This window comes from Quercus robur, chromosome 5 (assembly GCF_932294415.1).
Source record: "Quercus robur chromosome 5, dhQueRobu3.1, whole genome shotgun sequence".
In the NCBI taxonomy this organism is placed as follows: domain Eukaryota; kingdom Viridiplantae; phylum Streptophyta; class Magnoliopsida; order Fagales; family Fagaceae; genus Quercus; species Quercus robur.
The window spans coordinates 48,378,518-48,396,642 of NC_065538.1; the positions used below are offsets into that span (position 1 = coordinate 48,378,518).

Sequence of the window (18,125 nt, forward strand, 5' to 3'; positions counted from 1 at the left end):
AAAATTATTTTATCTTATTAATTGAGAGGATAGTTTAATTTATCTAAAAACTCTTTTAGCTAAGTTTTAAGAAGTTAAAAATTATATTGCAATTAAAATTATTTATCTTATCAATTATTAGTATAGTTAATTTAGGTAAAACTCAATCATCTAGGTTTTAAATATTTAAAATTCTTCTCCAATCAAAATTCTATTAGCGAAATTTTCAATAGGTTTAAAGTAAAATAAAATATTTATTTAAATTATTTATCATAATTATTTAAATATAATTAAATTTGCACGACATACCATACATATTGGTATGATAATATAATAAATTTGATAATATTTGTAAAATATATTTCTTCTTTTACATGAAATTGATATTTGATACATGATTAAAACAATGTCAAGTTATGATTCGTGTAACATCGCTTACACATTGTTTTATTGCCACAATATTTATTGTGCACCAATCATAATATACCACCCTAGCAATTTTAATTTTTTATGGTCATATTATTCTATATTATATATACTGGTGAACTCAAAAAAAAAAAAAAAAAAAAAAAAAAAAACCAAAGAGAAATATATATGATAGGTAAATTTTAGATACAATAACTCATATGTAATACATTAAGTTTCCCAATTAAATTCGAATAAATAATTGTATTGAACTTAAATTATTTTTAAAAAAGATAATATTATATTTTTTGTACTTGGTCAATAAAATCAAAATTTTGAATTTAATTCTTCTCAATTTTTTTTGTTTTTTGAATTTAATTAGTATCTAAGTTTTGAATACAATTGGCTTACTATTAATACGGAAAGGCTGCGTGTCACTGTTCTTGACTTAATGGCTCATTGACATGAAGGGATTATTCAAATTTTAGGCCAAATTCATTTATACAAAAGAAAGAAAGAAAGAACAAAATTAAAAAAACCGTCACATCTTTAATAGTCCATGTGGTTGATTTGTGTGATGCCTTTAAGAGCCGCCAACGTGAATCTGAATGAAAATAATTGAACAAAGTTTTAGCATCCTACATGCTCCATTTGCACATAGATAAGAATTGCCTCACACACACACATACGAAATAAAATTTGATCCACAAAAAATTGGATTAACAATATAATTAAAATTGTAGCCGTGCCTACCATTTTAGTCAAGAATCTACTCGGCACATTGAGTCTTTGATTAGTGCACCAGTTTGTGAACCAGATTACCATTATTGACCCAACTTTCACTATATAAAAAATAAATAAAAAATAAAAAATCTTGGGTATGAGTTTTGGGTGGAGTTCTTTAACTAGACCTTTCGATTTTGTGCTATTATAATTTCACGTCATACACCACTATACTTCTATCTATCCATTACAATTTTTTCACGTGTGAAATAGTTTACTACAACAAGAGAGAAACGGTTTATGGCTAAAGGTTCTTTTGATTAGGCGTTTTAGGATCATAAAAAAGAATTTTAAAACTTAAAATTTATTTTGCAATCATAACTCCTCGTAACTTTTATACAAACACCGATTTTTAACTTAAAATACAATTTTCTAATAATTTATACAAACACATCCTAATAAACCTGGACTTGTTGAAGCCAAAAAAAAGAAAAAAAAAACACACACAAAAAGGAATGGTGCTTGTATGATGTGTACCACCACCATCATCCTTACACTTTGATAGTGACTCTTTTAGATTCATCTTATCTTCTTCTCACATGTCAAAATTCTGTAGTTTGATAACAACTTGGTTAATTCCTTATTCATTAAAAAGAAAAAAGAAAAAAAAAACTTGGTTAATATTTTTTTTTTTCCCTTTGTAATGGCTAGGATGTATTTAAAAATTAAAAATTCACTTTTATTCTCAGCCTTTTGTATCATAATGTTTTTTAACTTTTACAATTACTTGATAATTGCACCGTGTAATTTTTGCATGAGATCCAAATCATTGTTTTTTATCAAAGTATCTCACAAATGTTTTTAAATGAATTAGCATCCTTTAGAGTTTGTAGAATCCATTGTGAAATTCCTAAAATCTTATCTATCTATTTATTTTAAAATTAGTAGATTGAATTTTATTATATCAATAATAATTTGGTTATAAACCAAAATTGTGATAGTCTATGTTTTCTTTTAAATGTTAATAAGTTATAAAATTTAATCCACTCATTTAAAATGAATAAATAGGAATTTTAGAAATTTCATAATAAAGAAAGTTCTTTTAAGAATTCTAAAAGATCTTAAATAGTTTTGAAATTTGTTCCTTTTTATTTGAAGACTTTATTCTAGTCAAGATTTATCTAGAAGTACACATAAGCTTAAGCTCACCTTATCATTTGCCAAGCCTCAGCAAGCAGCAGCTTTTTCTCCATTTTTCCTATTCTTTTCTAAATGTTGGTATGGTAATTTGGTAAAGCGACCCATCAGGGCATCACTTACAAATCATGATTGATTGTATTTTGTTTTTTTCCCCGTCGAAGAATGAACACAAATGACACAACAATTCACTTCTATTTTTACTGGTTGATTTGATAATGATACATGATCATGTACAGGCATGTTAATGAAAGAGGGTTTTACATGTTACCTTCTGAAGATCTGTATACCTATAAATTGAACTGTCTTCAAGAGGTGAGAACTAGATATCAGTATCATATTCAAAAAGTGGGGGGAAGAGTGCGTTTGGCAACAAATTATAAGCTAGGTTTTTTTGCTTAAATAATCTACTATTTGTGGGTCTCACATTACTTTTTGTATCAGCTTTATTTCAAATAATCTAACTATTTTTTTGAAAATAAGCTAGTATTTTACTTTTTGTCTCACTTATATAAATAAGCAATTCCCAAACTGACACGTGTGTGGTGCTCTAACTCATTCAATGATCATGCCTTAGTACTGGCAAAATCTTTTCATTGGCAGTGATAGTGCCTAGACTAGCAAACCATATCAAATTGAGGCATTAGCAATGTGCCTATCGGCATAATTGCAATAAGGTGCCAGGTGTTGCTTCAGTGAATTCACAATACAGTATTATGTGGACACTCCACTAATGTATAAGCAGAGGTGGAAGTAGCAGTCAGATGATAATAATTGTCAATTTCAACAACTAACAAGTGCACTGCCAAAGGATAGAGCATTTGATAGGGTGACATTACCCCAGTGACCATGTTAGTATGATGGATTTTTAGACTCTTTCACCCTATCACACATAATTTTGCAAAACCCACTAGCTCAACTTTTTAGAGGTGCACTTTAAGTCTCTTCCAAATCCTACCCTTTTTAAAAATACTGCTCCTTTTTTCTGCCTTTTGAAGCTTCCCTCGAAATTCTATAATATATTATATATGCATGCCAAGTTGTGTTATCACAATTTGGAGCAAGTTCACTTCGTGCTTCACGGGAATGAAGTATTATTCAAGTTTATCGTTGACCACTCCATTTCCAATTTTCAAGTCATTGTGCAAAGTAAACGTTTGAATTGGTGTTTTGGTAGCCAAGCTCTGGCTTGCCAACTTCAGCCAAATGTTGGAACACAAATTTAAAGTCATGGTCAAACACACAGTAAAGTAGTTCTGTGATTTGTTTTAGCAAATTTTTTGATGTTGTTTCTGAAAATTTGACACAATCACCTGCCGTGTGGTCAAACTATCATATTGTTGCTATGATGCCCTCTTTAGGTTGAAAACCACTGAGACAGAATTATAGAAGCACTCTTGGCTTGCCAGAAACTTTACAATTACTTGTAAAATACACCAACTAGGTAGTCCAAGACACAAATTTCACAAATTTAGGCAGGGATCAAATCAAATGGTGCTGCTGGCTTGTTCAAAGCTGCCAAACTGAAGTTTAATTTTCTATGTGAGAGTATATGGGAAAATGGAATTAAGAAGTTCCACTAAAACTTACCAAAAGGCTGTGTTTGCATTGCCCAATAAACATATAGGCATATAGCAAAACAGAATTCATGATGATTTTTGAATTTGAATGGCTTTGTTTTTTTGTTTTAAAAAAGCCATTTGCAGATTAAACAAAGGATTACCTTTAGTCACAAGTCTTTCAGATCTTCATGACTAGATTTGGAGACAAAAATGTGCAAGTCTTGCTTAAAGTTGAAGTTAACCTTCTGGGGTCTACCGGACCCATAATAATGATGGTCCCATTTACTATGTATTTTCTGCCTATGATTAATTTCATGAGAATTGAGATCCTATTACTTCTAGCGCAGTCCTGATTAGCGACCAAAAAAGTATATTATTGCTAATTGACCAGCCATGTGGTTTACAGTTTTCTCATTTCTGTAACAGAAAAAAAAAATAATAATAATAAAAAAGCTTTCTCATTTCTGAAGAAAAAAAAACTTCAATGCACCAGCCGGGAATCGAACCCGGGTCTGTACCGTGGCAGGGTACTATTCTACCACTAGACCACTGGTGCTTTGTTGTTTGACTTCCTTATACTATGATTAAATATATTTAAATTTAAAAAACAGATGCTAAGATAATTTTTGTTTCCTCTCATGCAAATTCCAGGACTCTTTAACGCAAAATTGAGGACACAGATCTTCATGAACAGATAAGTTCATAGCAACCCCAAACTCGACTTTATTTTACCAAGACAAGCATCAAAATATTTAAGAACCTAATCCATGCTATGATCACTCCGCACTGATCTTTTAAAAATCTCTGATTCACAAAGTAACTAGAGGGGTTGGGAGGGGTAAAAACCCCTTGCACTATAGTTCATACTCAAAGTAAGAAGTGTCTATCCGTATTTAATGGTCTTTATACCTATCATTAGTGACGGGTAGGGGTGTCAATTCGGGTTAGCGTGTCGGATTCATGTCGTGTCGAGGTAGGAGTATTAGACTAAATGACTCAACCCTAACCCGACCCATTTAATAATCGTGTCAGAATCCTTCAACCCTAACCCGACCTGTTAATAAGACGGGTTGACCTGACCCAACTCATTTGACACGTTTAATAAACGAATCGTGTTGGGTTGACACGAATGTAACACAACCCATTTCAACTTGCATAATATTAAATATAACATCCATCTATAATTTTTTTTTTTTTTACATTCCAAAAACCAGTGCATACACTTTAAGTCTTCGACTCACATTCAAAATAATATAGTTCAATAAAAATATAACATTCATCTAGAAATAAGTTCTTTACACTCCAAAAGAAGTGCAACACTTCACCCCAAATTCAAAATAACATAGTTTAACAAAAATTAAATAACATAGTTCAACAAAAATATAATATCCTTGGAACTCGCCAAATGCTAAGTATCAATATTGAAAGAATTTGAGCAAATAGTAGACTAATCCTGACTATGACCACGATTATCATCCATAGATTCTTTGTTGATGTCCAAGTTCATAACATCTTCCACAAGCTCATCCAATTTTATTTGTACAAGTTCTATGCCAAAAAAAAAAAAAAAGTATTAGTAGTTACAAATTATGATCATGCCTCAACAGTTTTACAAGAACTAAATAATAATAATGTAAGCGTAATAATAACTAATGAAACAAATAAGATTACCTTTCTCATTTGTAATTACTTACTTTTCTTTTTAAATTTAAAATATATGTTGGATATAAAAGGTATTTGACAAATCTAAAATAAAATAATTATTTATTTGTTATACAAGTTAAACGGGTTGTGTTAAGTGGGTCATTTCGGGTTTGACACAAATAAATTGGCGTGTCAAACGTGTCTATTCCGGGTTACGCAGGTTGACCCGCTTATGACATGTTTCTTATCATGTCGCTTTCGAGTTGACCCGTTTATGACCCAAACCCAATAAGGCCCAACCCTAACCCGAAAAAAACTGTGTTAGGTTCGTGTCGTGTTCGCGGGTTGGGTCAAACATTGACACCCCTAGTGACGGGTCAAGATTTTAGTTCGGGCGACAAAATTAAAAGGCAATATAAAGTAAAGAGTTCGAATTTGGAAAGGATGGGGTGTAAAACCCATGTTTTACACTATCCAATAAGTGATTACCACATCAGCATTTTACTTAAAATTCAATATATCCTACCACACCTAATAATATCTCAATAAATTCCCAATTTGGTTGAATTTATATATGGGTATTAGAATTTTTTTTTTATTTTTTGAAAATCGAGTCAATACTTCTTATTGATCAAGGAATGCTGTCATGAATTACAAGTTGTTGCACATCACTAGGGATGTCATTTGACCAAAAATGGGGACAAGGTATATGTTTAGATGCCTTAGCCAATTTATCAGCTACGACATTCCCTTGTCTTTTTACGTGAACAAAAGTTGCTGATACAAAATTCAAAGCCAGAACTTTAACATCATCCAAAATGTGACAAAAAAAGCTGAAATATGGAGAAGTCGAGTTGATAGCAGTTGTGATTGTTTCAGAATCCCCTTCAAACACCACTTCTTCGAGCCCACGCTCTAGAGCGAACCTCACGGCTGTTCTACAGGCCATGGCTTCAACCTCGTCCATAGTTGTGATTGTGCTTATTCTTAAATATGTGATAAGATAATGTGGCATGTTAGGATTGAAGGGGTAAAACATGAGTTTTATATCCGTCCTTACATAATTTAATCTCTAAAGTAAAACCTAAATGTATTAATAATAAAATAAATATACAATTGTGAACAACTACAATTGTCATAAAAATTCTAATATAAACGCAAACTATAATTTATTCTTTCATACCGGGTCTAATTTAATCAAAGTAAGAGATTTATCTAATTAGACACCTATTTTGATTCCTTAAAATAATTTTTTTTTTTAAATCAATCTAAAAGTGTTAAGAGTAAAATGATATACCTACAAAGTTGTATACAATATAAGTCTCACTGCCTTCATTGCTTTTAAAAAATAAGTGGAATTAAAGATTTTTTTTTCTTTATTATTCAAAGTATTTAAAATTTTGGTTTATAACAAAAGCTCAAAGTTTGAAACTGAAAAATCAATAGATAAAGGAGGAAAAAAAAAAAAAAAAAAAAAGATAGTGGAGGCTCTAGGGTTTTAGTACTGTACAAGGAATGAGGCAGTTTTTTTAATTATCTATTACCTATATAAAAAGCGCGAATGAGCTTGTGAATAGTGCTTTTGTCGAGCACCTTGCTTGGTTATTTCGTGTTAACAAATTTACAGCCAAGCAACGGACAAAGGAGAGCTAGGTTGGTTTGTTTATTGTGTGTAGATAGGTTTACACTATCCTTAAAAAATTTTAATTTGAACAGTTAGAGAGCGTAGGTCGGTCGTTTGGTCTTTTGCCCCTATTTTATTTGATCTTATCTCTTTGTTAGCTTTTTTGGTCAGCCAACTCTACTATATTGATGGACACGAACACAGGACATCCGTTTGAGGGAGAAGAAGAACGCTGCAGAGGAGTCTGCTTTACCAACTAATCCACTAATTGACAGAGAGCAGCTATGAGTAAATCATAAAACAAATACGAGAGAGACAAATTAAATTTGAATAGTTAGAGTTATCTCTGTTGATAAACACAAACACAGGATCCAAGGGATTGAGATAAGGTTAGAGATAAGAAACAAAAAAAGAAAAAAAAAAAGAATCAGCCATGAGCGAATTGATAGAGAAAGAGAAAAAAGAAGGAAAAGAAGAAGGCCGGAGAGAAAGGTGCTTGTTGCTTACCCATGTAAATTTATTTCATAAACTCTTTCATCTTTCCTCTTTTTTATTCTTTGATTCCAAAGCAAAATTCTTGTGTTGTATAAATTTTAAATATATATTGAAATGCTGTAAAAATAAAAATGTTTTGGTGTTTGCCTCTTTGGTGGGTCAGTGACTCAGTGTTAGTGAATTTTTCTCAATATTTCGTGTCACTGCTGTTTTTTTCTAAGTGGGATCTGCCTTTTTTCTCTCTGTTTTTGTACCTTATAAAATGTATATTATATATATTTATAAGGGTTTTGGCGTTTTGCGATATAAACCTTCAACCTTTTCGCATGGCACAAATCAAATCGACGAGCCTTTGTCTAAAAGACCATAGTAATTACGCTTTGAATGTCAGTGATATTTCAACCTAATTTTGTAATTCTCTTTTAAATGAACAAAATTTTGCAATTGAAACAAAACCAAAAATAATAATAATAATAATTGAAAGAATACCAAAAGAGACATAGGTAATGGACAGCAATAATATTTGAATAATATTATTGACACATATTAAATACATCGTCAAAGTGTCTATCATACTAGTAGATGACAAGGATGAGACCAGGTGATAGCACGCCTATAAATATCTACTGGATTATGGTCGGAAAGCTGTTAAACAAACATATATGACCTAATGGTTGTGAACCTAAATAAAGTGAACAAATCAATCAGAGATTTAAGTTAGGCTCCACATGTGAAGCACCTAGTCTGATACTAATTGAAAAATAATGCAATTCAGCTTAAGGAATTCCTCAAATTTCAATACAATCGTCATCATCATCATCATCCCAGTCAAGTTTAAAGGAGCTGGCTGATTTCATCAACTCAGTTAGTCCAGTGAGATCCTCTAGATAGGTAGGATGATTGATTGCTTGGATGGTAAATTCCATTCCTCTTTCTCGATATTCTGATACCACCTGAACAATTCGTTGTGATGTATATTAATAAAAACAAAGGATTGAAAAGAAACCATTACATAAATAAATAAATAAAAACAAGAAGAGCAAAAGCAAGTTATAAGACAAAATGCACAAATTAACCATCCCCAATTAAGCATCTGTGAAGTAGTTTAGTTTATTCAGCACATGGGTTAATCTCATCAGCGTGTCCATTAATCTCACCCAACTGCAAAGCCACTGATTGTAAGCCTCTCTAAATACTGTACAGCTGATGTGAAATACGAAAGGTTCAGTCCCTTACTTCCTTCCCTCTATTTCTCTCTCTCTCTCAAACCATTTACTTTGACATGCTTCAATAGCTAAACTACAGGTTTTCATGGTATCAGAGCCACACTTTGCCAAGTATATACTAGAATGCAACGTTTTGAATCAAAGCCCTATTTTCCTTCTTTCAGATATTTCTAATCTCAGAGCAGTACAAATAGATCACTCCAATTATATCTTATGGTGACACCAGATGATCTCTATTCTTGAAGCATTCTCCTTGCTTGGTTTTGTGGATGGTTCTTTTGAATGTCCTTAGCAATACTTACAAGACAACGGTGGAGAAGAGAATCCAGCATATCTGCAATGGATTGCTAAGGATCGAGCTCTTCTCATTGCTATATATTCTACACTTTCTTACTCAGCTCTGACATGGGTTGTTGGAAAAAACACTGCTTGGGGTGCATGAGAAACTCTTCAAAAGGTGTTCGACGTGTCTTCTAGATCTCATATACTCAATCTAAAAGGCAAGCTATACAATATGAAGGAGAATGATTCAATTACTGCCTACTTTTCAATGGATCTAGGAAGCCCGAGATAAATTGACAGCAGCATCCGTGCACATAGATGATGAGGAATTAGAATATATCATGCTGAAGGGGCTGCCTCATCAAATTATTCCCGTTCTGCTATTTGAACCAGAAATGAGCCCCTTGCTTTCGAAGACCTTCATGCTTTATTACTCTCAAAGGAACAATCTCTGAAACATCCTCATCTCATTGCCATGACAGCAACCTCAAATGGCAACAAGAATTTCAGTGCAAATGGAACACAATATTCTTACTCACCAAACAATAGAGGGCGTGGAAGATCAACAAGCCACAGAGGTTGAGGTCGAGGTCGAGGTCATGGTTTTAATAACAATTCTAACAGTGATTTTCATTGCAGCAATCCCCAACCTTCCTATCAAAACTTCTCTGGCAGTAATTTATATCAACAACATGTCAGATCTGTGGCCACATTACTCTAGATTGTTATCATAGGATGGATTACTCTTCTCAAGGCCGAAAGCCACCAGAAAAACTTGCTGCGCATCCTTTACTACAGAGCAGCAATCTTGGCTCAGTGACACTGGTGCCACTTATCACATTCTCTCCATAATGAGTAGAAAGGCTTGGAGGTAGTCTCAGTTGGTAATGGTCAAGGACTTAGCATTACACATCTCAGTGATGCTCAACTTAGAACCCCCTCACACACTTTTAACTTTGTAACATTCTTGGGATCCCTATAATCATATCTAATATTTTATCCATTCATAAGTTATGCAGAGATAACAACCGTTCTTTCTAATTTGATGTTGATATTTTCTTTATTCAGGACAAATCTACGAGGAGGCTCATCAACAAATGCAAGAGTGAAAAATCCTCTTCGCTTTTTATTTCATTCTTGTCTCCTGCCTCCATTGGTGCTAAAGTCAATAATCAAGTTTGGCATGATCATCTTGCCCACCCACATGATAGAATTCTCAAGCATGCTCTTGAAATATTTCCTTGGCATTCTGTAGCTCAAAATTTTTCATCAAGAAACATTGTTGTAAAATGACTCAATTACCAATTGATGCTTCTAGTTTTAAATCCACATTTCCTCTTCCATTAATTCACAGTGATGTTTAGTATCCTGCACCTATCACCTTCGTTAATGGTTAAGATATTACGTAATCTTTGTTTATGATTTTACCTGCTCTACTTGGTTATTCTCTATCAAACTTAAATCTAAAGCCATTACAGAAACTTATCATCAACCAAAATTCATTTTTACGTTCAGACTGTGGTAGTGAATATATTAGTAATGAGTTTCAAAGCCTATGTTCTTCTCTTGGATTACCCATCAAATTACATGTCCACATACTCCCAAACAAAATGGAATTGTTGAGCATAAACATGGACATATAATTGAAACCTCTCTTAACTTGATGTCTCAAGCTAATATCCCTTTTTCATATTGATCTTATGCTGTCATCACTGACATCTTCTTGATTCCCCATGGGAATTTTTTTTTGGGGACCCCACCAGGTTACACCTCTTTTAAGATTTGGGTGTTCTTGTTATCCTCTTCTTCATCCTCACTCCTCACAATACACACAAGCTTGAAAATTAAATCAAGGAATGTATTTTACTTGGATACGCCATTAATTCCAAAGGACATCTGTTTTCAGACCTCCCTATTAACAGAATTTTTGTTTCTCAGCACATTATATTTGATGAATCCTCTTTTCCTTTTACTCATCTAGATTCTACTTCTCCTCCACCTTCCTCCTCATCATAATCCAACACTAGGTTTCAACTCCCTTATTCTTCCCTGTCTATTCCTTCTATACTTGGTCCAATTCCATCATCCTCTCAGTCACTTCCTCCGTCCTCTTTGATTGCTATGCCTTGCTCTCAGTCCACTTCCTTGTTCCCTCCACCAACTTCATTCCTTCTTCTTCCTTGAATTCGATATCAACTTCCTCACTGCATTTGGTACCATCTTCTCCTTATCCTGCTCCACCTCCATTACCTACACACCTTATGCAAACATGTTTTTCAGTAGGCCATTTTAAAAAGAAATGCTTTCACTCATCCACTATTGACAATTTGAGAACTGAGCCTCCTTATTATGCTATTGCTTCTAAGATTTCAGTGTCATCAGATAATGGAGGTTGAATTTATAGCCTTACAGAAACAAGGTACTTGGTCCTTAGTTCCTCTGCCATCCAAGAAAAATTGTTGGATGCAAGTGGATGTACAAATTAAAACGGCATCTGGATGGCAGCATTGCTCATTTTAAGGCTCAATTAGTAGCCAAAGACTATCATCAACAACCTGGCTTGGACTTTGTTGAAACATTCAACCCAATTATAAAACCTGCTACTGGATTTCGATGGATACCCCAGTGGTCCAAGTACCTCCTGTGGTACCTGGGCACTGGGGTTCAAACCCCACCAGCCCCCCTCCCCCTATTTACCTAGCTAAAAATGAAAAATGAAAAAAGTTATCAAACCTGCTACTATTTGCATTATCTTATCCATTGTTGTCCAATTTCAATGGTCTATTCGTCAATTGGATTTTAAGAATGCCTTTTTGCATGAATATCTAAAGGAAGAGATCTATATGGTCCAGCCTCATAAATTCATTGATCTTGAGAATCCCCATCATGTGTGTAAACCTCATAAGTCCATATATGATCTCAAACAAGCACCTTGAGCTTGGTTTAAGAGGTTTACTTCTCACCTAAAAACCCTTAGGTTGCATGCCTCTACTGCTAACTCATCTTTATTAATCCATCGAAATGATCACTCCATTACTCTCTTTCTTCTCCACGTGGAGAACATCATTCTTACAGGCAATGATACTTCATTACAAGTTTAAATCATCAGTTGGGGTCCATTTTCGAACTTAAGGATTTAAACCTCTCAACCTATTTTCTGGGTCTACAAATTGAGTCCTCTCCTTTGGGTATTTTCGTTCATCAAGAAAAGTATGATTCAAACACCTTGAATCATCATAATATGTTTGATATCTTGCAAGACTCTTAATGATACTCTACTTTCTGATCCTTCTCCCTATCAGAGCATGGTGGGAACATTGTAGTATCTAGAGTTTACACTTTCTGATCTCTACCTTGCTGTGAATCAATTTTTCCAATTTATGCAAGCTCCAACTGGTCTTCCTCTTATCACTGCTATGAGAATCCTTTGGTATCTCAAGGGTACTCGTTGTCATGGTATTCACTTCAAACCTGGCTCTCTCCATCTTTCCATCTTTGCTTATGCCAACTGGGTTGGTGATCCATTCAATCGGCACTCCACCAAGGCTGCATACCATTCCCTTGCTAATACGGCTGTGGAGGTATCTTGGCTTTGCATGGTTCTTCAAGAATTTAGGCATTTTTCTCCATACTGCACCTTGCATCTAGTGTGCGAACATTTTGGCGATTGCCCTGCGTCACCACATTTAATGCTTGAACGAAACATATTGAGGTCGACTTCCATTTCACTTGAGAGTGTATGGTTTGCAAAGATTTAGTTTTCAAATTCATCGCCACCTCTAATCCGGTTGTGAATCTCTTTACTAATGAGCTCGGTTCTGAGTGTTTCGAATTGTTGAAGACAAACTCATGGTCCCTTCTGTGACCTTTCGTTTGCAGGGGGATAAGGATACCAGTCAAACTGCTTAACAGCTCATGTAACCGTTTTTCATTTGAAACTGTCTGTGCAACTACTTCTGGTTGTAACAACTTGTTTGTTATTGATGATTAGTCTGTTAACAAGTTAGACTCAGTTAAGCATCTGCTAGGTAGTTTACTTTATTCAGCACACGGGTTAATCTCTTCAGCATGTGAGCTAATCTCACCCAACTTAAAAACCATTGATAGTAAGCCTCTATAAATACAATGATGTACCTGGATACTGATTAAACTGATATGGAATATGAAAGGATCGGTTTCCACTTCCTACCCTCTATTTCTCTCTCTTATTTCTTTCTCTCTGTCAACCATTTACTTTGACATGATTCAATAGCTAAACTGCAGGTTTTTCATTAATATCTCAACTAGAAACCCACCATGTATATTGTAGAATCTATTTTCTCTCATTCAAATCAAAACCATGCATGAGACTTTCATCTCACACGTCTACTAAGTTATAAAAGAAAGAACTTTTCCTCTTTCCTCCAAGGTGAAGAACATACGAGAAACCTCCCATGTACAGGATGATTGAAGTTACGGATGAAAGTGGAGGAAGTAGATGTAAAAGTGGTGCTAGGAAGAAGTAATCAAATGAGCAAGCAAAACTTACTGTGCTGGAACAAGCTGTGCAACTGTTTGAGGAGTGACCCACAAGTGTCATCTGAGAAAATTGAGAGAGGGAACCTCGAATTTGGTGGGGTAAAACACCAAGAGGCTGCTCACTGCTTCCACTATTACTGGAGTTTGCAAGCTCACCATCAGCAAATATCCTGTATGTGTACAGTTGAACACCCAAATGCCAGGTCAACTAAAAATCATTTCAAAACTCATAAAAGTAACAAATAATCAAGATCTGTTCACATGGCTTTACCCCTGAGGGTGATGCAGGATGCCCACCAAAAGTTCAACAGCGAGGGCCGAAGCAATTGGAGCAAGTCCTGGTCGTGTAACTGTGCATTGCTGGTCTAAAGTGCGGTTGGCAGTTGACTGCAAAAAGAGCATGGGACTAATGGGTGATCTGGTTATAAATAAAACATAAAAAACAAATCAGATCTCAGGTTTTCTAGAATATTACATCAATTGGTGCAACCACATCACTGCAGAAGTAACAGCCCAATCTCTGCCTTTCATCATTAGAGCTAAAAGGACCAGCTCCATGGCGCATTACCAAGAAGCTATCAAATCCTAGAGCTGCAGTTATGGTAATCTGCAAACAAGGGAATTTGATTTCTAAATAAATACACCTTATTATTGCAGTTGATCAAATAAATCAACCTGAACAAGACGTGAACCAAGCTTATTGGAGAATGCAATGCCAAATATAACAACGATTACACCAAGAGCAGACCTTGTTAGTATTGGCACAAAGAAGTGTTGGTAGCCACCGGCTTTCCCTTGTATCAGTCAACAAGAAAACAGCATCATGAGAATCAACCAAATCATGCAGGCGCCTACAATCTTCAAGCACATTATCCTCTTCTTGGCTAGGCACAGGATGCCCAGGCATTGGTATAGCCATCACAACACCTTCTGCATCCTGTAAAATGAAATATGGAACATATGTATGGTTCGAAAAATAAACATCTTTTATAGGAAACCATCAAAGGGTAAAATCAGTTACCACAGCTGGAAATATCCGACCGAGACTTTTGACTGCTGCTGTAGCTTTATATTCCCCACCATTGAGGCAGTCATCCAATGTATATAGGGACTGCCTCAATGGATTCGACATAGCAACCCGGCCATTGTCAACCAGTGTAATTTTCCGGACACCCCAAGCCTGTAATAAGCATATTATTTTATCACCCGATAGATAGATAGAATCAGATACGGTAATCGTAAATTATTTTAGCTCTTACCATAAGCATGCGAGCAACCTGACATCCAAGTGTACCTGCTCCTAGTAGAAGACACTTCATAGATGACAAGGCATTTAAATTCAGAGATGGCAAAGCACGCCATCTCATTAGTTTTAAGTTCAAATCTGCTGCAGATATGGCCAACCTGAAGATAGAATGTCTCAAAATGCTAAGTAACAATTGGAACAATACCATTATCGACAATAGAGTGATACTACTGAAGCCATACCTAGTTGGATCCATGGATTTAGCAAGGCTAATACACCTGGAGACTTGCCTCCCTTTGTTTTGTTCCCACCCCACTGCGTTTGGTAAACATTGATGATCCCTCCATCCTAAACCATTACTAACAATAAGTTATAAAGGTCAGGTAAACAGAACAAATTCAAACTGCAGAAGGAGGGAGAGTAACTATCAATCAGAAAAGAGCTGTTACCCAGTTTTTGCCGCTCTACCTTGTGGAACTGTAATCAAGGCTTCACCAACAAGGGACAACTCCAAATCTGCGAAACCATGATTCTCTCTATAGCACAAGAAGCGAACTGACTTGAGATTCCATCTCACAGAAATAAGTGCAAGAAAGTTGCGAAGAGGCCAACCAGGATTATTTGGAAGATGACATGGGTCATAAAAACCGAACAGCAACTGCCAATAGCAAAAATAGTAGCTTTAAGAAAAACACACCAATTAAACATCCCACATAAAGCTATTTCTAGTAGCAAAATCCCATTAAGCATTCCAAATAACTAGAGGAGTCATAGACAAACCTTGTTACCATCACTTTGGCAGGTTTCCCAATCCTTTATATGCTTAACCGTAGCTAGTGAATTTGGATCAATACAGACCAAAAAGAAGGGCACATCTGCATCGGACAAATTGAGCATACATTAACAGGAACATAAATAAGAGATAATCTTCCTTAAAAAAATAAATAAAAGAAGTTCAAAATAATGAGGAGGCATATCTACCGGCTGTTAAGCTTGACTTTCGCCACTCATTACAAGCCGCTGAAACAGATTTTGCCTGCATGTTACAAAAACAATCAAACATGAACAACGTAATTTAATTAAAATAGTTAGCTTCTCATTTTAAAATAGTTTCCAACAATTATCAGTCTCAGCACCTCTTCTAAGCTAAAATACTGTGAAGCTCGCCTTAAATCAACCAAGGTTGCTGGAGGATCAAGCACCAGAGCAGGGAAAGCAAACCAGTAGTGAAACGTCCATTTTTTCAAGTCTGCAAATGAGATAAGAAGGAACCTTGAAAGTACGGCACTATCCTCCACAGCTTTTCCAGTATGAATGTCATCCCAAATCTAAATATCAACAAGATGGAAACTTTTTATGTAAGATCTTCATACACAGTTGGTCAAAATGAATTCTTATACTTTCAATAAAGTTACACAACAATTATATCCATAATTGCTAATCGGCACTTATCTTAGAAATTGAGCTACACAGTACAAACTGACTGCACATAAAATTAAGGAACTAAACCTATTACAAGGAGCACCTTTTTTGCTTCTGCCTTTAGCAAACTCTTCTTATCAAGGGCATGGAAACTTTCTATTGTATTCGTGTTGTAAAGAATGCCTGGGACAGGGCACCTGTTTCTGTTGCCACCACTTGTGGCAGCTGTTGAAGATTGCTCATTCGATTCAGAAGGCAAAGACTCAGCTAGTAGAGTTAAATGATTTGATACTTGAGGATGTGAGCAAGGAGCATAAAAACCTGCAAAACAAGGTCAGTTTGTACCCCAGATTACAAAAAAATATCACAAAACAAATAAGGGTTAGTTTCTCACTAATATATTTACTTTTTTTGATAGATACTATACAATTTGAAACCTAAGGCATCCGCTCCAAGATGCTTGCTCTTTACCATTATGCCAACAAATCAATGGGGGTTTTTATTTTATGTAAGCGGGATTCGAACCCGGGTCCCTTGTTTGACAATGAAAGACTTTACCAGTTTAATTAATAATTATTTGAGACAACACATTAAGCAAATGTTTATGAGACATAAGATTCATATTTTTCACACAAACAGGAAGGTTAGTTACACTAAAAAAATCTGAATTCTTGTTCATAAGGCACCATTCAATACTTGGGGATTCTACATTCACACAAATGAATCTAATAACATAAATTCCCCCCGAAAAAACAAAGTTTTAACGACCCAAGTGACCTAATGCACCAATTAGAACATCATATGGGACACCAATACATATGACCAAAGGTACTAATTCAAATAAGAAACAATATTGAATTACTATTTCTACTAGTTAGTAATTCATATGATCAAATTATGATCCGATGAGACATTAAAACCTTCACAAATACAAAACTATTACCCAAAAAAAAAAAACAAAAAATAGTAATCAAAACCGGAATCCTAATTAGGTGATGCAAAAGAAAAGAAGAATAAAGAGCGAAGAAGAAGAAGTGGTAAAAACCAGTGATGGGAATGGGAGAGTCGTCGATGCCGAGCTTGTTGAGTTTGAGAGAAGAAAAGCGGTGCCAGAAACCCTCGTCAACCGCGCTTTGGAATTGCGCGAACACCACTATGGATTCGCTAGCCATTACTAAACAAACACGAACACAAAACCAAGCTATTCTTTTCGTTTCTTGTTTTTCTTTTCTTTTCTTTTCTTATTATACTCTTTTCTTTAGGAATTCAATTCAATTGAGACTCTGATTCTCATTTCTCACATGTTTATGGGTAGAGTAAGAATAGAAACATACCTCGTTGGCACTGGCTTTTGTTGTGTTTTGGTTTAGACTTTAGAGTTAGTAAGTTTAGGAGCAATCAACTATTGCCAAGTCAGCTTTTGGATTTGGGCATACAATTGGTTTGGGACTAATTATTTATGAGGAGGGCTGGTTCTACAACATTTTCGTACTAAATCATATATGGTAAATTGTTATTAGTTCTAAATTAAACTTATAATTGTTTTCAAAAAAAAAAAAAAACTTATAATTAAAATTACTTTTTTACCTACCATTAACAACTTTTAACAACCTGCCACTTAGCATTTGTTGTGGATATAACATTTCTTGTTATTAATAATAATAATAATAATAATAAAAGTTTAACTACAAACTTGGTTGGGACCATACCTTTCCTATTTTGTAGGAGTTTCTCTCTCTCGTTTTCCACAAGAATTCTCTCCCTCGGGTTTCCTACGGGGCTGCTTTTTTGCTTTCTTTTTG

The 18,125-nt window shown here is 34.8% G+C and overlaps 2 protein-coding genes and 1 non-coding gene across 4 annotated transcripts; all 3 read right to left on the reverse strand.

Moving 5' to 3' along the window:
* Nucleotides 1-4,351: 4,351 nt before the first annotated feature.
* TRNAG-GCC (transfer RNA glycine (anticodon GCC)) lies at nucleotides 4,352-4,422 on the reverse strand. The gene has a single exon. It is a non-coding gene; the product is annotated as a tRNA-Gly (tRNA).
* A 1,719-nt stretch (nucleotides 4,423-6,141) lies between these two features.
* On the reverse strand, nucleotides 6,142-6,477 carry LOC126728287 (uncharacterized). The gene has a single exon (XM_050434138.1). The coding sequence runs from the start codon at nucleotides 6,475-6,477 to the stop codon at nucleotides 6,142-6,144; it is 336 nt and encodes a 111-aa protein (XP_050290095.1).
* Nucleotides 6,478-8,136: 1,659 nt separating this feature from the next.
* LOC126726175 (ubiquitin-like modifier-activating enzyme atg7) lies at nucleotides 8,137-17,649 on the reverse strand. 2 transcript variants are annotated; one of them, XM_050431307.1, is made up of 14 exons: nucleotides 17,369-17,649; nucleotides 16,427-16,644; nucleotides 16,038-16,229; nucleotides 15,883-15,937; nucleotides 15,682-15,776; nucleotides 15,370-15,559; nucleotides 15,144-15,249; nucleotides 14,915-15,059; nucleotides 14,677-14,835; nucleotides 14,404-14,592; nucleotides 14,131-14,262; nucleotides 13,927-14,042; nucleotides 13,666-13,825; nucleotides 8,137-8,582 (listed from the first exon to the last, which is right to left on the reverse strand). In XM_050431307.1, the coding sequence occupies exons 1-14, from the start codon at nucleotides 17,493-17,495 to the stop codon at nucleotides 8,418-8,420; spliced, it is 2,049 nt and encodes a 682-aa protein (XP_050287264.1). In that variant the 5' UTR covers nucleotides 17,496-17,649; the 3' UTR covers nucleotides 8,137-8,417. The 2 variants fall into 2 exon arrangements, with proteins under 2 accessions (XP_050287264.1, XP_050287263.1); XM_050431306.1 differs by having other exon boundaries at nucleotides 15,144-15,260; nucleotides 15,351-15,559.
* Between the last annotated feature and the right edge of the window lie 476 nt (nucleotides 17,650-18,125).